The sequence below is a fragment of the Phoenix dactylifera genome, chromosome 10, assembly GCF_009389715.1.
Source record: "Phoenix dactylifera cultivar Barhee BC4 chromosome 10, palm_55x_up_171113_PBpolish2nd_filt_p, whole genome shotgun sequence".
Classification (NCBI taxonomy): Eukaryota; Viridiplantae; Streptophyta; class Magnoliopsida; order Arecales; family Arecaceae; genus Phoenix; species Phoenix dactylifera.
Window position 1 is genome coordinate 3,619,030 of NC_052401.1, and position 24,563 is coordinate 3,643,592.

Below are 24,563 nucleotides of genomic sequence, written 5' to 3' on the forward strand. Positions count from 1 at the left end.
TAGCAAGCTTGACGATTTTGCAGAAAAATTTTAATATTTTTAGCTGACTATAATTTGTAGTTGATGACTTTCTAAATTTTGAGAATTATGTTTTGGTATTTATATTTAAATGCTCTAAATCTGTATTTTTATCATTTAATGGATGATGGAGTTACATTTTTTGATTATATTTTATTTATGATGAATTTATAGGTTATTTATGATTGTTGGCTTCATATTATTGTGGATTGTATCCCTCAGTAGCATAGCCATATTATGCCTTGAATTTAGGGCATAACACTGCATACTCCCAAAAAAACATATGACGAGGTCTAAAGAAAACTGGTCAAGGATTTCTTGCACTACTCAAACCCTGCAATTTAACCTGTCTAAACAAGATTACAAGCACAGACCATTTCTAGGACTTTCCAGGTGGGGAACACCAAATTCTTACCGCATCACACCACATCACTTTTAGTTCAAAAACTTGATGCGCAACCATCACAAAATTCTGAACGGATGACTCCAATATAGTATTGACAACTTTTAGCAATCCAGAACTATAATGAACACCAGAGTTAATTATTTAAAGGGTCTCTTTTACAAAGAATTTGACTGGTCTCAACTGCCACTAGTCGCATGCACCTGAAAAACCAAACAGATCAGTCTCTTCAATACACAAAAAATGAGTGTCAAAATAAATTTTAGCAGTGACCATACCTCCAGATTGCACCCTGTTATGCTTTACACCATATAGAAAGCATGTTGGCAACCATGTTTACGTTCCTTTAAGCATTAGTAGCAGCTGACGAACATAAACAGTCTCCAACTAAGGCGTAGCAAAATCTCCAAGGTGGTTCTGCATATTTATGCAGCTCTTGCAAGAAGGCTTGGCTGGGAAAATAGTACATACCCATCTTACTGAAGAAAGTTAACTACTTGTTCGAAAAGATTAGAAAGGGCAAGAAATGGTTCTGAGTGCCTCAGCCATCTCATATTCCTTTGATTCAAGGGAGAAGGAAAGAAGTGAAAATTACATACCCAACACACCTAACAGGTACAGGACCTTTTTCTCAAGATGTAAACATCCAACACTGAAAAAACTTTTGGGGGATCCATCATCTATATAACAGGGAAGGGTAGTGCTGCAGTAATATTAGACATCCAGGCACTGCATCTCAGGATCTTAAAACGGTGATGCAAAGTCAAACCAGAATTCATCATTCAGTGGCAGCTAAATAGTGGACGGAACCAACAAAATTGCGAATTTGATCATGTGAAGTCAGTCAGGGGTAACTTGTCACCCCAGGGAAGAATTCCAATATCTTTGTGAATACATTCATAACCTGAAACAAAATCCATACATTAGAGTACTGCGGTGGAGATTGGGCAGTGTAGAATGGGAGAAACCTTATGAAAAAAAAAAATAAAGCATATTTTGAAAGAGAAAAGGAATAAAAGTGAGTATCTGTGCATTCAACAAAATTTGCAATCCCAGCAGTAAATTTGCACTGCCAGCCGATAACAGATAGAATAAATTATGCATATCAAATGAACTCCTTATCAGGATACCGTTCCCACAAAGGTTGTGATTACTTTCCATCCATGTCTCCCACCAGGCAGCCTGATGGATGATCACTTCTAGTGCACTAGCAGCATATTAAGGCTCCTCCATTAAAATTAACAAACAAAGAGACAAAAAATGCACCATTTCTCCATTTATATCTCCCTCTTCAAGATGGCCAGTAAATTCCCAGCACTTTTAATACTTGACACACTTGAAATATACAGAGCAAATAAAGAATCTCACTACAGGAACCCTTTAGCACCTGTTGTGGAAATAAAGGGTCCGAATTTAGTCCCACATCAATTAGATAGCGGAGAGGTCTGTTCCTTAAATGGAGGGGGCCTACCCCTTTCTCTTCAGAGACACCTTTTGTGGTGCAAAACCATGTGTGGGGAAGAGACTATGAAACTCCCCCCCAAAGCGGACAATACCTCTGAGGAGAAGCAGTCACTTCCGCTGTTTGAGCCCGGTGGGGACTGAGCTCTGAGGTTCGGGGGATACCCTCAGCCTCATCAATGGTGCTTTCGTTGAGAACCCTTGACCCCGGCACAAACCCCTCTGCTGGAGGGCTATGTTGTGGGAATAAAGGGTCCGAACTTAGTCCCACATCGACTAGATAGTGGAGAGGTCTGTTCCTTAAATGAAAGGAAGCTACCCTTTTCTTTTCAGAAGTGCCTTTTGTGAAGCAAAACCGTGCGTGGAGAAGAGACTATGAAACTCCCCCCCAAAGCGGACAATACCTCTGAGGAGAAGTAGTCGCTTTCGCTGTCTGAGACCGGTGGAAACTGAGCTCTGGGGTTCGGGGGATACCTCGGCCTCATCATACCCCATGTCCACCACCCAGCCACCATGCCAAACTTCCATTTCGACCATGGAAAGGAAGGTCAAGAGCTCCTCTGCTTCACCAATACCTCGCCAACAAGAATGTATCCAACACCATGCCACCAATCCTTTTACATCAACTGTCTCTCTTAATCACCGCATAGCACATAAGAACCTTAAAACCAATTAATTGCAAGACCTATCAAACTACAACTTTGCCCGATCCCCTGTAGCCACTATCAATATCACTCTCGGCTCAAAGACTTCTATGACTCTCGAGGTATTACTAAAAAATATCCAAGAGCAACGACACAGCATTCCCTTCCTAACCTCCCCTCTCTGGCAGTTCTTATTGCCTCTGAACATTTTCAAGAACCAACTTGAATACTGTAGTGTCACTGTTCATCTTCTTGAAATTCCTAATCCCGGTAATTCATTAATATAACATGTTAGAATCTTTGGTTAAAGATCTAATCCTTTATTTTTTCGATGGTGTATGGTTCCATTGATAGGTCCAGAGATCAAAAATTCAATAAGAATCTGATCAACAGAACGTGATAGAGAGTTCTAACAGGCATTAAAAGATTCTTCGCTATAATCGATAAAAGTTATCTCAAATATGTCCTAACTAACCAAAAATCTTGTAAACATGGTTTTATATAGCCAAGAGAAAGAAGGAACCAAATTTCAAGAATTAGAGCGAAAAGCTACCAGCTTCGAGAATCCTCTCGGATGCTCCATCGCCCCCACGCCGATGAGCGGAGGCGACGAATCTGGGTCTCCTCGCGCCGCCTGTTCCTCCTCTTCCCCTGGCAGCGGGGAGGGGAAGAGACGGATAGGGCCTGTTAGGGATCCCGGAGGATTGGGAGCGCCCACGAGAACGGGGAATTTGGATGAGACTGAGGCAAGATTCTCCATTTCTCGAAACCCTAACCCTATGGTTCCTGAAAACCCCAAGATTTCTCCTCCCGCCGTGGGGGGAGAGAGAGAGAGAGAGAGAGAGAGAGAGAGAGAGCAAGTGAGGGGGCGATGCAGCGGACTCACAGAACTCAGAAGCTTAGGTTGGCTGATGATAGAGCGGGAAAAGTTTTATTCCTAAAATAACCATCGCACGTTTGTTTCACGTGCTGGGCACGCATTGGCCAAATTATTTTTTTAAAAAAAAAATTTGATGGCTGATTCCTATATATTTTTTAATAACTATTTTAAGATTTTATTCCTCAAAAAAGAATATGTTGGATCTTGGAGTCATTATGTTAAATATGAGAAATTAAATTTAGTAACAAATCTCTCTATATTTCATTCAAAATTTAATTTATATTCTACTGGGTTCGCTGCACAAATATGGCAAACTAAAATTAAGCCAAGTTCATGTATTTCATTTATAAAAAACATAAATTTATTGTTTATAATAGGTTTGAATTTCTTCAATTAGATAATAGCTTCGTTTATTTTTCATTGACCATATTAAGATTCGAAAGTTGTGTTTTTATAGATTGACCATAGAACTATTTCCTAATCGCCTTATGAAACATGTGATATAGGATTTGATGACAAATTTCTTTGCCTTCTATTGATAATATTTAGGCCAAAATTTCATACCTCCATGTATTTTCTTCTTCTTCTTCTTGTTCTTGAGGGAAGAGATTCATACTTTCATGTATCAAATATAAGAAATAAAATTTAGCTACAAGTCCCTTTGTATTTCATTTATTGCATTATTTTTTTTTTTGTTTTCACATAGTGACCATAAAACCATCATGAGTTAATATAAAAAAAAAAATTTAGTGCTGTTTTCTTTTTTTACTTTATTTAATACATCAAAAACCCAAATATTGCTTTCCATATAACAATCATAAAATGTTTCCTTAGATACTATTTTAAACATACATGGAACATTAAATCTAATAACTGGTCCCTTTAAGTTTTATTAATTATATTAAGATCCAAATAACAGGTTTGCCTATAATTCGTCGATTATATTAATTGTAAATTTTGTATTTCCATATAATGGGAGCCATTTATATCGTTACTACTATTTTGATAATGTAAAAGCCCAGATTTCATGTTTTGATATAATGACTATTGAATCATTCAGTGATCACCTTGCAAGATATGTGATATAAATTTAATGGCTTGTAGTTAAGTTGTCTATCAGGCTTGGGGGCCCCACAGTTTCTGCGTTGCACTCGGTCTGAAAAGCTACAAAATTAAATTGGGGGCTGATCTAAGCCCAGCCCAGCCTGAAAGTGTACTTTTTAGGGCAGGCCCAGCCTGACAATTGAGGCCAGGCTGGGTTGGGCTCAGATTCGGGTCTAGGCCCGTTCGAGCCCATTGACACCTCTTCATGCCATTTAGAGCTGATCATGAGCTAGATCTCGGGCTTACACTGTATTTATTTTAAATTGGGGGGTCTATTCAACCAAACCCTACCGATGATCAGCTCTGAATTGCCATCGATATCACTTCATGGTGCAAGAGATTTCATGTAACCTGAATGGTGTTGAACATCCAGTGAAGTATATGGAAGTTTTGTGTACAAGATAATAATCATCGTTTACTCGAAAAGCAACTGTTCATCTTTTGCTCTACTCGGACTTTACATGTTGAAGCCCTATCTTAACTGTAAAAGAACACTATAAAATCACATCCGAGCCTTTAGACTATAGGCTTTATATTTGTAAATAGGGGTTTGCCTACATGATCTTAGCAACCAAAGATTTTGGTCGAAGTCTTGAGTAGCATATCTCAAAATATTTGAGCATAAGTAATTTTAGCATGCGAGCTTTCATGTGTCGTGCTGATCATGAATATAACTACACATTTTTTGAATGCAAATGTGATAACAATTCTAAAGAGATGATTGTGATTGGATCAATTTTAGTAGTAATTCTTAACCCGAGATAAGTAGAATTTGATTTCGTTACTATTTCTAGACTAAGTGACGCGAAGATGGTTAATTTACGGTTTCTCTTATGCTTATATATTTACTTTTAAGATCGCATCAAGGTGCGCAAGCTTTTAACCGTATTGTCTTGCGCAAGTAAGAAACTAATCGTACTGATGTCCATATGTAAGAAACCCTAATTCCTTCTACTTGCATAACATGAAAAATTGTGTTTATTTGCTAGGAGAAGACAATGTGTATAGAAATAAGCTGCAGAGTTCAGTAATTGGACATGCCTCCTTGGCAACATGGCAGAATGTATTCAAAATATTACAGGGTTTGATAGTGGCCTCGCCAAGGCAGGCCCAAAAGATAGGACATATTTTCAGAAAAAAAAAAGAATAATTAAGTCAAAATTATTTTAAACAATACTTAATTACTATTTTTAATTAGTTTGACATGTCATCTGACCTGTTTTCAATCAAATCTTTGAACCCCACATTGTTTGTGTGCCAACTTCTCAGAAGCTATTCAAGAACATGCTACTTCTAAGAAGGGAATATTTAAGACAAGCACTTAATTTTTATATTCATCTTCAACTGAAACTGCAAGTGGGAGTGACTAATGCAAGCTATTTATCAGCATATGGAGAAAATGTGAGATTCTGTATCTATTCTTAATGTTTGGGTCCTACAAAATATAGGTCACACACAGAGCCCTTGCTAACATTTAAAATGATAGGCTCAAACAGTTCTGGTTGGCATCTCAATATAAGAACCATCAAAATGGCCATACAGCACATTAACAGAACTTAGATGACAATAAATAGATTAAAGAATGGAAAAGAAATCTTTTTTTAATAGAAACAATAGAAATCTTTTCCTAGGTTATTAGTATGATACAGAAGTATATAAATTGGTTTTGCTCAAAATATAAATACATATAAATTGGCTGCACCCCTGCCTCAAATGTTCCAAAATCAGGTACTTCCTCACATATTTTGACAAAGATAATTCTCTAGATCAGTTTTCTCTGCCTTGCCCTCAAACATGCTCTGCAAGAGCACAAAAAATAAAAAAGAATAATAACTACTAGCCAAGGAGGGTTAGGGTTATTTAGAAGGCTATCTTCTCACTAAAAAGGCGATTTACCGCAACTTTTTTAATTTTTTTTTTCCCCTCAAAGTGAACTTTACCATGAGAATTGGGAGTTCAAAATTATCATCCCTTCACTTCTTTTAGATCCTCTTTCACCTTCCAATGCAATGTCTTTGTCAAAATTCAGCTCACACTTTTCCTAGGTTTAATCATGTGGGAGCACCCATAATTAAGGCCCATATACGTTTTCACTTTAGTCCCAATCAGGGCCCATTGATATTCCTTGAGCAAGCAATAGTCTAAACAACTTACTTTAAGCACATTAGCACAGACATAATCTTTAAATAAAACATGCTCAAGGTCAAATATTCTTCTTAAGAGTCATACTAGTCAGCTAGGTTTATAACAACTAAACAATGGGGTTATAGGCCGAATCTTGCAAAAAACCCTTCCACTAATCTTGGTCGCAAGATAACAAAGTAGTCCTTAGGATGCCTCTTACTGTGAAACCAATGGGCCTTTTCTCTAACACTAAAAGAAGAATCTTGGAGCAGAGTGCTTTAGGATTTAGTCTTTCTTTTTCCTTTCTTACTTTCACAAAACAGGTATATTATATGCGATAATGAGACTGAGATTGAAGTATACAATATTAGTTCTAAAGCAAGAAGTTAGTTTAGAGTTTGGAGGACAATTAAGCTTTTAAAGCATGGAAAGTGGTGAAATGGGATGCTTGTCTTGTTGGGCTAGCTTAGCTATCTTATTATAGACAAACAACAAGCATCCCTGTGCTAAGATGCAAACTACTGGTTATTTAGCATGGTGGCCTTTGTACAGGTATTATTGTAAATATGTCAGCTAGAGTAACTTGATCATAATAATCCTAAGCCATAATTGATCCTTAAAGATAATGACCTTTGCCCTAATTATGAACAATCAGTACATCCATGCCTGGTGATAGATTAGACCCTATAGAACTTTTTAACAAGACCAATTACCTCTTCTGTTGTAGTATCTTATGGATATCTTATTTTCATTCTTTTTTTAAAATTTTCAAGCCTTGTTTCAAGGATTAGTGTCAGTTTTGCTAATTCCTTTTTCACTAAGCAGTCCTGTTTAGAACCACCTTTAATGTTACTTATCTTATTAAATGTTATTATAAATCTTTTTTCTTTTTTTTTTGCAAAAAGGTCAATAGTAGTGTTCTCATAGATAAATTAATGAAGCAATTGCTTGGTTGCTAGCCTTTGATGCCTGTATTTACTGTCACTTGTGCACAGGAAATGCTAATTCTTCTTGTGTTGCTGCTTAAAATGGGAAGAAAAGGCCAAAAAAGAACATTTGATAATCTGAAAGTCTCAGGGGGCATAACTTAAATGAAGACAAATAAAATATGCTAGGTTGCATGATATGAAGTGAAATCAATCCAGATACTGTGGAGTGCCTCGCATGGCTTCTTGTCTCTACATTCCAATGTGTCTGAAGTTGGACTTTCCAAGATGTTCTTCTCCTATATATAAAATAGAAGTACCAAGCACAAATTTTATGAAGTCTTAATAAAACAAGGGGTGAGTGGGCAGGGAAAAGCTAGCATTATGGGCATTCAAACAAGGAGCACTCCTTCCATCATCCTAGAGAGGTGTGCAATCACTCTTTCTGAATAGTTTAAAAGAGGACACCGACTTTATCACAGTCTGCTTTGGCACTTGGATTCTTTCTTCTCTCATGTCATTCACTGTCCACACAAAGAGATAGCCATGGCACCTTCCAAAGATACTCCCTTGTCCTAGAAGCCAGGGTGATATCTCTTTTAAATGGGTCGAGGTCTTGAAGGAATGGAGCAAAATGCTAGGTCTTTGCTTTGTATTCCTCCTTTCAACCACTTCCTTTATCTTTTTGTCTTTTCCTTTGCCTTCGCATGTTCATCCCATTCTTTCATTCAATAAAGTAGGAATATAAGATGAAGTGCACCACTTCAGTAAAGGAAAAGAAGCCTGGCTTGTGTCCTAGCTTTCGCAAGGCCATCACTTAGCTTGTTTGAGGATCAGCTTTCTCTCAAACATCGATGCATGGGATAATGTGATTGATGTCTTCATATTGGTTATTGATGGGCAAATAGTGGCTTGACGTTTCACTAGTTCTCGCATTCCAATCATTCAATGGAAGAGAAAAGAAAATGGAACCATGATATCTTCATCATAAAAAGCGACAACAAGCCCTCGTACTATGTTACATTGCTCTAGAAATTCTTCTTGAGAGGTATGGATATGTTTCTTCAATCACTTTTCAGAAGCTTGATAAGGATATAGAATTGCTATTCTCACCGATAGCAACGTGAAGTGTACAATTCATATACATCACAGTAGATGGTACTCATACCAACATGTATTTTTGTAGGTATAAAAGCATTTTAGTCTATGGGAACATATTAGCTCTGTTACAGCATTGTTAAAATATTTACAGAACAAGAAGAAAACAAAAAAAAGAAAAAAAATGATTTTATTTTTCTGTTTCATTGCATTTGGTACTTCTCAGGAGTTATATATACCCATTACAGACTCCATACAAGAAAAATAATACAAGCTAATATAGAATTATACTAATAAAAAAAATAATACTCGTTGATACAAGTTATTATGTGATTCTTAAAATTACTCTAACAAAACTATGCGAATAAAAAAAATAATACTGATCGATATAGGATCACGCTAATAAAAAAAATATATTATGGCTTGATAGAGGTTGTTACATGATTCTAAAAATTATGCTAACAAATATGGTGACATGCTTCCACTTTTGCAATGAACGGCATATGGCTAGAACTTTGAGTTCCGTACTACGGTACCAGTGCATGATTCATATCATAGCAGTTTCTCTAGCAAATTCATGGATACCAACTCTTCTAGCACCTCTGTGAAGTCGATCTGCACAATGATCATATCGAGTGGAAACTTTTTTTTTTTTTGGGTTAAGCTAGCATAAATGATAACATGATGCAGATGCAGGTAACAAGTACTGCTAGACTTATCAACCATCGTAGAAGTAGTGAATAACTTGTTTTATTGATCGAATATAGAGGAGAGATGGTGTCGATGATGAACTGCCATAAGTGATGGGCCTATTTGTTAGAGAGGGAGGGAAGTGAGGGGCCACTGAAGATACATGAAGAGAGTAGGCACTGCTGGAGAAGCAGAGAAGTTACTAAGTGCATCAATGCTTAGTAGTCTTCCAAGTAAAAGAATCATTGAAGAGTATGGACCAGTCCATGGACTAGTTTAATACCACTTTTTACCCACAAAATGCACCTTACCAGTTGCAAGTTGTTGGACCTTTCCCTTAAATCACTAGCAAAATTTCTTAGAGCACTAGCAATCCATCCCTTTAATCTTTGTGACCACAACACTTGCTTCTTACTCTGTCACAGAAGTCCTAGATGGTGACCCTTCAGAAGGGCATCCTTCTCCTTAACACCTCACAAGATTTATCTAATGAGAACCATTCCTTAAAGGAGAGACTTCAGATGCCACTGATGCTTTGCAAGTAGGGGCCCCCAATGCAGGGTGGAACGAATGAGCTCAAATCCTAAAGGAGCAAAAGAAGAGTGAAGTAGAAGAAGCACTATGAAGCAAAGAAGGCCACTTTGGGAAGGGGGAGAGTAAAAAAGAGAGAGGTTCCAATTCAACTCCATATGATACCTTTCTAAAAAAACTCCATGTGAAACGAGGGCACTCTTTCCTATGTGAAGAGGGGGCCATAGAGATATCTTTATTTTTCTTTTCTAGTGGAGAGCATCCAACCCCACATCTCTCTCTCTCATACACAACTCTCATCCCTCCTTTGCTTTAGTAGCCTTCTCTTAAAGGCTATATCCTTGGGCAAGGGTAGGGAGGAGAAGGAATAAAGCAGACAAAAGCTTCAATGATTCCTTTCCACACAACATGTCCACACTGGTATATTATTACAGTGATCATTGTTGTTTATAATCATTTTGTTCTTATTATATTAATGTCAGTTGATCTTAGTTCTGAGGACATAATGATTCATCTATAATCACATTTTGCTTTGTCACAGGTGTGCATGCATTGGGATATGATATGCCAGAGTTGTATACTTGCATCCATTTTCACATGCTGCTTATTGATGCTAGAATGATAGAGAAACACCAGGTTGTAAGGTGAAAAACTGTGCTTCATTGAGTCAGCTGAGGACATTCCAAGCTTGGTTTTTAATTGCAGCATAAGAGACTCTGCTTTGTGGCCCATAGATCAGACGATCACCGAGTGAAATTAATAGTTTTACTATCACATTTTTCTCAACATTTTTATTGGGCATCCACAAAAAGTTTTGGCAAAAGAAAGCTCAAAAAGAGAAGGTACAAATTTAAAACCTTCACTACAACATTTGGGCGAATCATGTTCAATTTTGGTCTCATTTGGATAAATCTAAAGCTTACGATTCGAACCATTTTTGAAGTAGTATGAACGATAACCAACAAAATGCGATCTGATCTAGCCATACTAGGAACCAGCCTGATCGGAAATGACATCCAGGTTTAGGATTCAGATGCAATTCACCAATCCGATCATGTCTTCAAAAAGTATATGCTATTTTCTCTCCTAACTAGTTATGCTCAACGAAATCATACAAATCATCATAGCACTCATGAATTTCCTTTCAAAAACCCTTACCATTGCCCTAATTTGATTACTGCATTTATTCTCGGGAACCTATATATATATAGCCATAGCTTGGGACTAGGTCCAAATTTAAGTAGGATTCTCTGATTGAATCATATTGATGTCTAATAACACTCACTATACTCTCTATTATTTTCTTGTTGGGGATACAATAACCTATGAACTTTTCATAAAACACTGAAGCCCACCGGAACTTCTGTTTTCCCTGTTAACAAAATTTAAAACCACCTCTCCCTCTTACTCTCTCCCTCTTTCTCACCTCCTCTATTTCTTCGCTAATGAAGCCCAAAACAGCTCCAATCAAGCCAGCGAGCAGAACCCATTCCAAACTCTCCCCACTGAAACCAGAGAGCAGAGCAAAAGGAGAAAGAAAGAAAGAGACACTGCTCTTCTTGAAAGCAAAAGAGAGGTAGGTCCTATCTCCTTCCCGTTCCTTCCATGTGAAGTCTCTCCATCAAAGATGCCTCTGTTTCCATTTGAAGCTTCTCAGATTCCTTTAGCTTTTTCTCCTTTGTTCAGCCCCTAAACCTCCATTTCTCCCCTCTCTCCCCTGTACCCAAATCCCAAAAACCCATGCTGCGCTGAGAAAAGTTCACCATAACCCCAAACCAAATGGCCCCTCTTCTTCTCCTCTCACTGTTCTCCCTTCTAAGCTCTTGTACTGCTCTCCACGATGATGCCACAGTCTTGGCTTCTCTTCGAAACAGCTTCCATTCCACCAGCCCGGAGTTAGACAGTTGGAACACTTCCAACCTTGGCTCGGCCTGCTCGTGGTTCGGAGTGCGGTGCGAGCGAGACAGAATCGTGGCCATCGATCTCTCCAACCTGAACATCTCGGGCTCCATTTCGCTCGAAATCTCCGGCCTCGCATCGCTCGTCAACCTCTCCCTCGCCGGCAATGAACTCGAGGGGGATATCAAAGTTTCAAATTTGCCGAGCCTTCGCCACCTTAACATCTCTATCAACCAGTTCAGTGGCGGACTGCACTGGGATTACTCGAGCCTGCCGAGCTTGGAGGTGTTCGACGCCTACAACAACAACTTCACTGCACCACTACCCCCCGGCGTCGCAGACTCGAAGAGAATCAAGTATCTGGACCTCGGCGGCAACTTCTTCTACGGAAGCATCCCGGCAAGCTATGGGAGCTTGGTCGAACTGGAGTACCTCTCGCTCAACGGCAATGACCTCAGAGGGAGAATTCCATGCGAGCTCGGCAACCTCACGAACTTGAAGCAGCTCTACCTGGGCTTCGACAACGAGTTCGAGGGTGGCATTCCGGCCGAGCTTGGGAAGCTGATCAATCTAGTCCATCTAGAGCTCTCGAGCTGCGGCCTCGATGGCGAAATCCCGCATCAACTTGGCAATCTAGTCTCCCTTCACACTCTATTCATCCACACCAACTTCTTGTCCGGGCCGGTGCCATCGTCGCTCGGGAACCTCACGAGGCTCGTCCATCTCGACCTCTCCAACAATGCGCTCACCGGCGAGATACCCCACAAGCTCGCCGCCCTCGGTGGACTGAGCCTTCTGAACCTGTTCATGAACAGACTGCACGGATCGATACCGGAGTTCGTTGCGGAGCTGCCGGCTTTGCACACTCTCCAGCTCTTCATGAACAACCTCACCGGCGGTATCCCACGGAGGCTCGGCTCTAATGGCCGGATTCGGGTGCTCGACCTTTCGTCGAACAAGCTCACCGGTACCGTTCCTGATAACCTCTGCCCCTCGAACCAGCTCAAAGTCCTCATCCTGCTGAAAAATTTCTTGTTTGGTCCGATCCCAGAGAGCTTGGGCAGGTGTCTGAGCCTGACCAGAGTGAGACTGGGGCAGAATTATCTCAATGGCACCATTCCTCCGGGCTTCCTTTACTTGCCCCTGCTCAACCTACTAGATCTCCAAGACAACTACCTCTCTGGTCCAATCTCAGAGAATTCCAATTCTAGCCATGGCTCGACACAATTAACCCAGCTCAATCTATCAAACAACTTGCTCTCCGGACCTATCCCACACTCCTTTTCAAACATCTCTTCCCTCCAAGAACTGCAGCTAAACGGCAACCGATTCAACGGCCCGATCTCCGGCACAATTGGTGAACTCCGGCGGGTTGTCATGCTTGATCTCAGCCATAATGCTCTGTCCGGAAATATCCCACCGGAGATCGGCAATTGTGCTCAATTAACCTATCTGGACCTTAGCCAAAACAACCTCTCCGGTCCGATTCCACCGGAGATCGCCGAAATTGGGATACTGAGCTACATGAACCTATCGAGGAACCACCTCGACGGCATGATACCGAGGTCGATGAGCGCGATGAGGAGCCTCACGGCGGTGGATTTCTCCTTCAACAACTTGTCCGGTAGGCTTCCGGACTCTGGTCAGCTGGCCTACTTCAATGCTTCATTCTTTGCAGGCAACCCTTGGCTCTGTGGGTCGGTCCTCAACAATCCGTGCAACTACATGGCCAGCCCGGTCCAGTCCCGTCGCGGGCCGGGGCATTTCAAACTAGTTCTTGTACTGGGCCTCCTATTGTGCTCGGTGGTCTTCGCGGCGGCCGCCATCATGCGGGCGAGGTCATGCCGTCGCACATTCGACGGAGACACGTGGCGGCTGACTGCGTTCGGGCGGGTAGATTTCGGCGTGTCGGACGTTATGGAGAGCATGAAGGACGCGAACGTGATCGGGCGCGGCGGGGCGGGTGTGGTGTACCTCGGGCACACCAGCGCCGGCGAACAGATCGCCGTTAAGAGACTGATGAGGCTCGGATCCAACGGCCATGATCGCGGGTTTCGAGCTGAGATCCGGACCCTGGGGTGCATCAGGCATCGGAACATCGTACGGCTGCTTGCCTTCTGCTCCAACAGGGACACCAACGTTCTGGTGTACGAGCACATGAGCAATGGGAGCTTGGGGGAGGTGTTACACGGGAAGCGAGGGGGGTCCTTGGGGTGGGATCGCAGGTACAGGATAGCGGTGGAGGCAGCCAGGGGTCTATGCTATCTGCACCATGATTGCAGCCCCATGATAGTACACCGGGACGTAAAGAGCAACAACATCTTGCTGGGCGCTAACTTTGAGGCACACGTCGCGGATTTTGGACTCGCCAAGTTCTTGCACGATGGGGGTGCCTCCGAGTGCATGTCCGCCATCGCTGGATCCTACGGCTATATTGCCCCTGGTACACTGTTCCCTGGCCTGTGCTCGATTTCATTTATAGCCTATGATCATGATTAGATGGTTTCTCAAGTTCATTTAATTAACTTTGATTAACTTAAAAAAAAAAAATCCTTCTTTTGATTTAGTATTGTTATCAATTACCTAGGTGCAAAACTTTTGCTTAGCTTATTAATGTTGCATGGCTCTAAAAAAATTTCTTGCGCCTAGCTAAGGCTCTATAAGTACTTCCATGGTATTGTTTTTTTTCATATTGAAGAAAGTTTTTGGTCATCCATGTCATCCGGATCACCATGCATGTTGGTAGTTTTTAGATCTAGTTTTTAGAGGAAGAAATTATAAGGAAGTTGTCATGTATCGTGTGGATAAAATTAATGAGGCTTGTATGCATGCCATGATACAAACCATATGAAGAAAGAGGGGCTTGCATGATATGATTGATATCTCGTGAAAACGTGAGGGGGTGTTTTGGATATTTTTAGCGGGACCCAGCGGACAGGGACTTGTCATCGGAGGCCACGTGCCGCCCATCCATTTTGGTGAGTCCGAGGTGGATATCCGAGTCAGCGGGGCCGACACGGCAGCTTGACACCCTACATGTAAAGCCGAACAGTAGCAGTATTGGCTTTGGTGAAAGTGACTCCATGCTTGTCTTTCTTTCTTTCTTTTTTTTCTTTCTTTTTTTTTTCTTTTTTTTTTCCGCTAAAGCCTCCATGCTTGCTTAATCCTAGACTAACAATACCTTGATTCGGTTAACAAATATCATTAGTTTGGACTTTTAACAAGCTTGAGTTTAACACTAACCCCACATGATATTTTGTGATCGTTGTGAAGGATTTATAAGGATTTGTGAAAAGTAGTAAGTTATTAGAAGAGGAGAGATTCTCTTAGACATGCCATCTTTTTTTCTTGGTGTTAGGCCTCTAATTAAGCCACTTCCACTACTAGAATACTGTGGCATTTTTCAAAATTACAAAATTATGTGTTAGTGTGAAGATTATGTACGTATTTTAGGCTATGACATACATCAGTACCTGTTTGTATTCATCGGGAAGTATTTTAGTTAATTTATGACTTTGTTATTGAGAAAGGAGATCGTGTTGGCTAGCCAGCATTAATTTGCAAAAGAAGTTTTTTTTTGCAAAAAAATATATTTTAGACAATTTTTTTTTTTTCTTTCAAATAATGCATATAAGTGTCATGCCTCTGATATTGTAACTTTTTTTGTAAATTTATATCTTATGTTTATTATTCCTTTTGGGTGTAGAATATGCTTATACTCTTAAGGTGGATGAGAAAAGTGATGTGTATAGCTTTGGAGTGGTTCTTTTGGAGCTCATTACTGGACGACGCCCGGTTGGAGAATTTGGTGATGGGGTGGATATAGTGCATTGGGCCAAGAAGATCACTAATTGCAACAAAAATAATGCTTCTCAGATTGTGGATTCAAGATTGGGCGCAGTGCCTATAAACGAGGTGATGCATGTTTTCTTTATCGCAATGCTATGCACCCACGAAAACAGTATTGAGAGGCCAACGATGAGAGAAGTGGTCCAAATGCTCTCCGAATTTTCTCATCATGCTTCAGAAGACCAGTCTCCTTCTTCCTCGGCTCCTAGAAAAGAGGACAGCCTCGACAAGGAGACCAACTGTTATAAGCTCTTTCCAGATCTCCTAATCTAATGATTATAGATTGTGAGTGTGGAAATTTTTTTAAGTAATGATTCTCAAGTGGGATTTTATAATGCATCCTTGCAGCTTGCATGGGTGTCCTTCCCTTTATTTTCCTAAGGATTGGATGGAAGTTGTTGGGGAAGGAAGAAGGGTTGGAGTAAGATGGATCTCTTTTTTCTTTCCTATGTGGAAAGGTGTATAGGGTACCATTAGCATGGCTAACATTGCCATGCGGCTCTACGTGTGGTCCATGTACAATGGTTCTCCATCATAGCATTTTGCTTTTGAAAGCATATCCCTCCAACTCTTGGTGATGTCCTTTGAGAGTTCATGCTGGGGAACTCATGGAGTGTTGGTGTAACTTTTTTACATGCTACTTGTCCTGTCATCATTTGGATAAAGTGCTAATTATGCTCTTTTGATATATTTTATTTCTTGAAGTTAATTGCCCAAATGAAGTTAACTAATAAGAATTTCATATTTTTCGCAAGTGAAAGTTGAAAAGTGTGAGATAACACAAATTATATGTAAAGTGGTTTCAAATGAAAAGTATATGATTTGATATGAAAAAGGAGAAGATTTGAATTGGAATTTGAAGTAGCGGGCGCGTTTATAGGATTCATGGCAAGCAGGCCTTTTTTTTTTTGGTACATTAAAAAAAATAAAGAATTTTATGTCTCCATACTTGTTTGCAAAGCCAGATGGAAAACTAAAGGAAACGATACGTATAGAACTTCCCACAACCTCACCTACGCCAGCTTTCATAGCTCAGTTGGTTAGAGCACCCGTTTAGTAAGCGGGAGGTCTTGAGTTCGACTCTCAATGAAAGCAAAACTGTTACGATATTTAATTTTTTTCCTTGTCACCCTAGTGCATGGCCACCCGGAAACACTCCTTTTGCTTTCTTTCTTTTTCTTTTTTTTACCTTTCTCCTTTTTTAACCAAGCAAACGTTTCAATCGGTGTTTCTCCTCCCTCCCAAAAGTTTTTCCTTTCAAATTTATCAACCTATTTCCCTGTGACTCTTGTGTTGTCTTCATTTCTGTAAAGCTCAAGAGATGTTGTGATAAAATGGTTTTGAGAGAGATCACAAAGTGAGGACGGGAGGAAGGGTAAAAGTAGCAATTTTAGACCAACCAATAACTGTTCATATTTTAATACGTGATGTATCTGACTTTCAGTGCCATGACCAAGATTATGGAGACTTTCTTAAATAAAGTTGCGGATGGGAATTAACGGGCATCTTTCTTTTAATGTTTGCATATGACTCAGAAAACGAAGTCTCATTTTTCTATTCACCTTTTTTTTTTAATGATGTTGTGGTGTTGGATTGTTGGTATCTGTTTTCCTATGGAACTGTTTTATGATATCTGGTCTCCCCTGCAAGATACTGGTATTAATCTCATTGGTATCTGTTGGGGAATAAGGCTTTTTCCCCCCAGTGACACAAGTACCCCTAAGAAGTCGCACAACCGCCAACCTCGGACAGCCGAAGTCGGCGTCCGACCTCAAGACATCCGACCTCAGAACCTCCGACCCGGAAAATTCCTGACACCCAAGGTTTATTCTTGTCAGCCACCTACTACGGCCATACCCCTCCGAGGTCCGGCCAAGGGCCATATCCTGCCGCTGCTCCGGCATTTATTGCGCACGGCCCCTGCGAACCCCCAGTTCACTCAACAATTAATACGGATCTCCGGCTTACTCCACAATTAATGCGGATCTCCGGCTTACTCCACAATTAATACGGATCTCCGGCTTACTCCACAATTAATGCGGATCTCCGGCTTACTCCACAATTAATGCGGATCTCCGGCTTACTCCATCATTAATGCGCGTGGCTCTTGTTATCTACGGACCCGCGATTCTCCACGGCAAGTCAGCTCGGCAGAGTCCAATCAACGATGATAAATCTCTGATCTCGGCCATACCTCCGACATCAATGCAATGATTCCCCCGATCGCGTGCTGCCTCGGGTCGTACGATGACCTCACCTCCGACATCAATGCAATGATCGTGCGCCGATCCGAGCCTGCTGCCGAATCGTACAGTGACCTCGCCCCATCACATCACAGGTAAACCGACCCTCCTATAAAAGGGGGCCTTTGCTCCTCAGAGGGGGGTTGGGAAATTCCACACTCTACAAACACTGTTCTTCTTCTCTTTATACACTTTGCCCCCCATCTGACTTGAGCGTCGGAGGGCCGGCGCCGGAAAACCCGGCCACCGGTTTGTCTGCAGGCACCCGGACGGAGGACGCCGCTCGCCGACGGATCGCCGCTCCCCTGTGAGGACCTGCTGCTCCCTCTCCTCGACCGAAGATTGCCCCCGGGTCTAATTTCCAGCAACAGTATCTATTATGTGCATGCAAACAGTAGTAAAGCTTGTAAAAGTCTCTACAATCTGTACTCGAGTGTCGTTCTTCCGTTCCCTGGTTCGCATCATCACTGATTGCCAATTGTTCGAGTTATTTAACCACCATTGGCTTGTCTTGTCTGCATTTTTGGATGCTTGATGCATTACGCCAGATTCAATTCTTTTTTAAGAATGTTTCTACCGTACAAGTTCTTTTCCTTTTTTAAAAAAAAAAAATCTCTATAATTCCGTTATTTTTCTTCTTGTTCTCAATCTAAATTGGTGCTTGCTTTCGTTCAATCCTTTTTCTTCAGCTTTTTGTTAGTACTTTTGTGGCTGAATGCTTGATTTGGGTTACATTGCAGGAAAAATAGGTTAAGACCTCTAAACAAATTCATGGCTGTACTTTTTCATGTCCTAGTTTATTTCTCCATAGCTCATCCGTGAGGGGACCTTTTCTTTCAGGACTGAAATGAAGCGTATGTTCAGAATCTTTTAGTGCATGATCCAAATACTTATTATGATTTTTCCTTGTTTTTTAAAAAGGCAGAAGTTTAAAGGAATACTAATATCACAGAACTTTAGCAATCAATTTCCTGGCATTTCCAATTATAAAAGATCTGCTTTGCTTAGAAACTGTCTAGGCTTGTTTTTTCAGTTGATATATTTTGTTCTCCGAATTTTTTTCTCATTTACCTCCATTAAGTTGAGGTTTCACTTATGTCATAAATCTCAGCAGCATGAGGTCATGCTTTGATTTGTCGAAGTTTCGATGGCTTCGATGGCTGATGAGTTACTTTGAAACTTTTTTTAAAAGCAAACGGAAGGGAATTATTGACAATGCACCAATACACCAAACTATGTTCATCATTTTGTTTAACAACATCCATCAAGTTTGTCCAGTATCTTACTTCTGAGTGATGGCTCTGAATTTAGAACTAACTCATTAACCACTGAATCTTATCGATCTTAGACTAATTAAGTGAGCGACTTTTAATACCCACCGCCGGAGAAAATCAAAAAACAACAGCCTTGCATGATCCAAGAGCAACTCTATAAAACCGAAAAAGAAAGAGGGGTAAAAAAAAAGAGCCAAGCAATTATTTGGTCATTGTTGCTATCCATCATACACAAGTTCTAAAGAATTTGTTGCTAGGCCTTCTAGGTTTTGCTTTCCTTCATAGACATAGTTATTTTCATGTTGAAGATGGACCCTCAACGCTCATAACTCTAAAAGGCAATACTTTCTTGTTTGCCTTATTCTCTTGTCATCCCACTATGCAATAATAGTAGCTATTGCTCATCATTTTTTTTTTTTTTTGGGTTCCTTTGAAGCAAATGGTGTTTGCCAATTGGTTATAATACCTATTGAAGCTTTTGCAATACCTTTGCCTCTCTTTTTTTTCCTCACCAAGTGCTCTCCCAACGCATAATTCGGCCAGTGGCTTCTGTGATTCTGACAAAAACCCTAGGGACACCCTTTGGCAGGTGATCATAATAGCCAAGGTGAGGAATTTGAGGAACCTCCTTGTGGCCGATCACCTCCAGTTCTTTTCATGTTCTTGGTCTTCACTCGTTAAGCCAAGACCCATTCTCGGGTCTTTTTAGGCAAATGCTTTTCTTCCTCTCTTGCATCACGGTACCTCTGCTAATGTACATCTGTTAAGATCTCTATACTTGGATTCTCCTTTTTCATTTCTTCCCCTTGGAAATCCTTGGACTGTTTCCATGTGGGATCTGAGCATGTTATTGGAGAATTAAATTGTGATTTAGACATTATTTTCCAACCATGTTTTCAGCCTTTCATCTGTCAAATAAAAGTTACACCTTGCCTTGGCAGCTTTTCTTTTTTCTCAAAGTGATGGGAGGAAGCATGTTGGTTTCTACTTCTGTTCTTTATTTTCCTCAGTGTCTTAAACTTTCTCCTGGGATGCACATAGGCATATGACAATGACCAATCCACCCTTCAATTATGCTGCTGGTGAGAAGGTGGTCGGAGTCTTTTAGGAACAAAGTACAGGTCTTCATTTAGGTGGCAGCAAAAGCATATGGAAATCAATGAAAGAGGACAAGAGACCCATAGGCAATTGCACTCTTTTTATCCATCATTAAATCACTTTTTGGTCGACTGCAATTAGGTTGGTGCAAGCTGGGATTAACCATGAGCTATTCCTTCCTTGATAGTGTAGTTAAGGAGAGCTGAAGCTAGATACAACTTAATTACATAGCAAAGACCTTGTTACGAAGTTCGAGTTCCACTTCTTGTCTTTGGACTCGACATGAGGTTAGCTATCCATCAAGTCTCCTCTCTTTTTGCCTTTTGCTGTTGATTTGAATATCATCTGTACAATATTGCGGGTGTTATTTTTCACGTTAAAGTTGGGCTCAACCTCTCAAGTCATTGTCCTTTTTTTTTCCTAGTGTTCGTGGCTTCGCTAAGCATCAGTTATATGAAAACTTGGTGTAAGTAAAGAAAAAGATTCAGTAAAAGAAAAGGACTCAGTAAATAGAATGACATGGTAGAAAGAATATCACCATGTCTCTCTTTTAGTCCTTCGTGCGAGTCTTTGTGATTGTTTCTGGTAACTTTCATATAATAAATTCAGCATAAAAATTTCCCTGCTGCTGTTGTGGCAATAAAGAGAATGCCATCAAGTTTGACTGAGAAGGGGTGCAGACCTCATCCTTCTGCAAATATTTAGAGTTATTTTGCTCCAAGTATGTTTGAAGATTTCATCTTTACTCTTAAAAGAATTCTTTTCATGTCAATTTTATCAACAGATTAGCTCCTAGAAAATAGATATTTGACAATGTGGTGGTACTAGACATATGACCATCTATCAGCATGTAATTTTACCCTCTTATATTTGAAAATAGATATGTTTTGTTGGCTATGGTAAATCTGATGCATGAATTTGTTTCTTACAATTTCACTAAATTTCCAAAATGAAATAGAAACGATGAATGTTAAATGGTTCAATGTGATGCACACTTTTAGGTTTTTTTCTTCCTTTCGTTCTTTTTTGCCTCTCTTTTCTCTGTCCAAAGTGTAGGTTTTTCATCTTTACAAGTGATACTGTTTTCTTTCTTCCTCTTCCACAAGAATTTGGCAAGTTCTGCCTTTTTCTTAATGAATTTCATGCATCTTCTGATAGCATAGTTGCAAGAATATTGCTATTGCAAGAGTCTTGACAATGTCCAAAAAACATTTTATAATTATTGGGACAGAAAATTAAGTAGAATAGCTCAAAAGTAATCTTTCTAAGAAAAGGAAATTTAAAATTGAAGATAATTTCTGGTGATAAATGTGACAAATTCTAACAACTACAACAGCAGGCAACATCTTAAAATAAATTTGCAGTTGCACTTACTTTATTGTGTTGTTCAATATATATATATACACTAACAAAAGAAAAAAATTCAGATATGAATTAATGAAATTTGGGTACAAGAAAATCTGGTGTCCAGCAGTGGGAGATGACTCGAGATTCATGCTTCTTCCACTAAAACAAGGTTCAACTAAGACTTATAAGTGGAAGAGTTCAGACAATGAAAACACAAATGTACAATTTTCCTGGTTCTCATTAGCTGGTATAATCTAACAAAGTAACTATCAAGAAGAAACAAAACAACGATAAGGATATTCAGATTCCTGATTTCCCACAGTGCAGTGCGGTCTCTGATGGTAGTATCCTTCCATGATAAGCTTCCTGAAACCATGCTCCACATACTACCTTGAATTTCAAGCAAACAAATAAATAAAGAAGGTTGGTTCTTTAGTCAATTTGTTTCATAAGCTAAAAGCTGGATTATCTGTTCACTCATTGAGTTTTGGTTACATTAAACGTCTCAGTTTGATTATATTTTAACAACTTAGCACCATCACCTTGTGACAAGACGTAGTTATCATTTTTCATGGAGCCACCAGTCCACATGCTGTTAAGAAATACAAAAAAAAGGATTTCTCACAAATATTATACCCTTGCCTAGCTAGATGCACTGTAATGCCCCTCTAAATTTGCAGTGTTGCATCCATACCATTACATTTATTTACTTTTGTGGTTATAACCCATAAATCAAGATGACATCTAGATGTCGATTTAGAGGAAAGAATATATGAATATCCACCGCTTCTTTTTGCGCATGCATGCATATATGGGTAAAGGCATGCATATACGTCCCTCAAAAATTCTCTTAACCTCGCAAAGTCGAATGGAGATTTTTAGACAGGTCTAGTCCTAGATGCAAAAGGCCTCTCATACATGGCCTTGGCCATCTTTCTCCCCCCTCTCCCTCCCTCCCTCCCTCCCTCCCTCGTCTTTGCTGAGTTGCTAGACCCAACAATCAAGGCATTGTAAATATGAAGTGTGAGAACTCGTGCGGACATGTATTTAGTCCCACATCGGTTATTCGCTAGAAAAATCTTGGATACTTATACAGAATCAAAGAACCCAAATAATACCTTATAGCTAGCCATTTTGGATGAGGTCCCGGATTGTTATAAATGGTATCAGAGCGGACCCGGCCCATAACCTATGTGGACTAGGAGACACTATAGCACAGATCTATTGAGGCCGACCACGAGCCGATCGTTGTATTTGTAATTAGATTTGAATGGATTTGAACCCTTAGCCTGACGAGGACGCCAGGGCTGGAACGGGGATGGTATGTGAGGACCCGTGCGGATATGTGTTCAGTTATTCGTTAGGTAGATCTCGGATACTTATACAAGATCAAAAAAATCCAAATAATGTCTTCCGGCTAGCCATTTTGGATGAGGTCCTGGATTATTATACGAAGCTTGCGAAGGATCCAATCTTTCTCCATTTCCTATGTCATCACCATCCCTAGATCGCCTTGATTAAAGTGTGGCAAGCTGCAGGATCAACCAGACCTCCCTTATTATCAACTCTATCTGAAACCTTCATTGTCTTCATGGCCTTGTCTTAGCTGCAAAGAGACTGCACATATCGTGGTGAACAAAATGGGAATGTCGAACAACCCATGATCAAAGCTTTTCTTCAGCATCGTTTAGTTTTGAACTACATCGCCCTCCCTCTTGACAACAAGGCTAGCTCCTCCCCCCACAATTTGTCACAAAATATTGCAGCTCATTTAGTTTGACGTCGAGTCACTAGCTTACGAGAGTTATTAACTTTATCGCTCAGAAATTCTATTTATCAGGTAGACATCCTTCATAAAGTCCCCACTAAAACATAAGATTATAGCTAAACAGTGAATCTAAAGCTAAAAAACTAAGAAATAAATTAAAATCCAGCAAACAAAGACCCTAGAATACCAATCAGGCCATTCGATACCACCATGTTTTAATATCCAAACAGCTTAAAGTGTATCATAATAGATCCCCTGCTGCATAAGATTGGCACTTTTATCCACATTCAACAGCATCACGCAAAAGTAAATAGCCAATCCGTCTATCTTCTTCCAATAGCTGCGAAACATGATGAATACTTAACGTGCATACCCTCCAAGAATGTTGCATAGAGTAAGAGGTTCATTTATCATATGGATTTCTGTGTTATCTGCGGGCTTGTTTGGTTCGCAGGAAAAGGAGGAGGGAAAGTGTAGTCAACGAAAAAGTAATAAGATACCTTTTGTTTGGTTGGAGTTTTCAAAGAAGAGAGACGGAAAAGTTATATTTTCATGAAAATATGATTTCCATATTTCATGAGAAAGACTTTTCCATAAGAAACATGAGAAAATTACTTTCCCATAAGCCGAAAATCACTCTATTTTTATTTTTCTCCAAAAAGGCCCTTTAGCATTAAAAACCTAATTTTTATTAAGAGTATAATAGAAATTATACATAACTTTTCCAGAAAAGTGGATGGTCGATCAAACATAAGCACTCTAAAAATCTGTCACTTTTCCATGGTCAACGTTACATGCCAAAAGTATTTTCCAGACATCCTCTTCCTAGAAATCTATTTCCCAGGAATCATATTCGTATGAGAAAAAATGCTTCCTGCGAACCAAACGAGCCCTGCATCTCACATTAAAAGGCTTTGCCATGATCCAAAGCCTTAGGCATGAGATCCAACCTAAACCCGGGCTGGACCGAAGCTGGAGCCAACCTAAGGGGTGTATCGAGTCGAGCTCGATTCATCTTGGATCTGAGCAAGATTTCTTTGAAACTAATTTCAAGATCGAGCTATGAGATCAAACTTGATTTATTTATCACTATTTCAATCTTTATTCAAACTTAATTTCAAACCAATTCGGATACGAGTCTAATTGGCCTGCTTGATAATTATAATCTAATTAAAATCTATTCAAACTTGAACCAATCTTGGTGAA

General features: G+C 40.0%; 1 protein-coding gene, 1 long non-coding RNA gene and 1 other non-coding gene across 3 annotated transcripts; 2 read left to right on the forward strand and 1 right to left on the reverse strand.

The window, feature by feature from the left end:
• Positions 1–310: 310 nt before the first annotated feature.
• LOC103711057 lies at positions 311–3,391 on the reverse strand. The gene is made up of 3 exons (XR_003386477.2): positions 3,080–3,391; positions 700–1,325; positions 311–624 (listed from the first exon to the last, which is right to left on the reverse strand). It is a non-coding gene; the product is annotated as an uncharacterized LOC103711057 (long non-coding RNA).
• A 7,793-nt stretch (positions 3,392–11,184) lies between these two features.
• LOC103711058 (leucine-rich repeat receptor-like serine/threonine-protein kinase BAM1) lies at positions 11,185–16,331 on the forward strand. The gene is made up of 2 exons (XM_008797031.4): positions 11,185–14,221; positions 15,485–16,331. The coding sequence occupies exons 1-2, from the start codon at positions 11,659–11,661 to the stop codon at positions 15,898–15,900; spliced, it is 2,979 nt and encodes a 992-aa protein (XP_008795253.2). The 5' UTR covers positions 11,185–11,658; the 3' UTR covers positions 15,901–16,331.
• Positions 16,332–16,648: 317 nt separating this feature from the next.
• TRNAT-AGU lies at positions 16,649–16,722 on the forward strand. Its single transcript has one exon. It is a non-coding gene; the product is annotated as a tRNA-Thr (tRNA).
• Positions 16,723–24,563: the final 7,841 nt, after the last annotated feature.

Excerpts from the sequence above, each read along its gene's own strand:
- LOC103711058 (XM_008797031.4), top strand. The coding sequence starts at position 11,659 with ATGGCCCCTCTTCTTCTCCTCTCACTGTTCTCCCTTCTAAGCTCTTGT. Across the intron at positions 14,222-15,484 it reads CTACGGCTATATTGCCCCTG|AATATGCTTATACTCTTAAG; the intron begins GTACACTGTTCC and ends TTTTGGGTGTAG.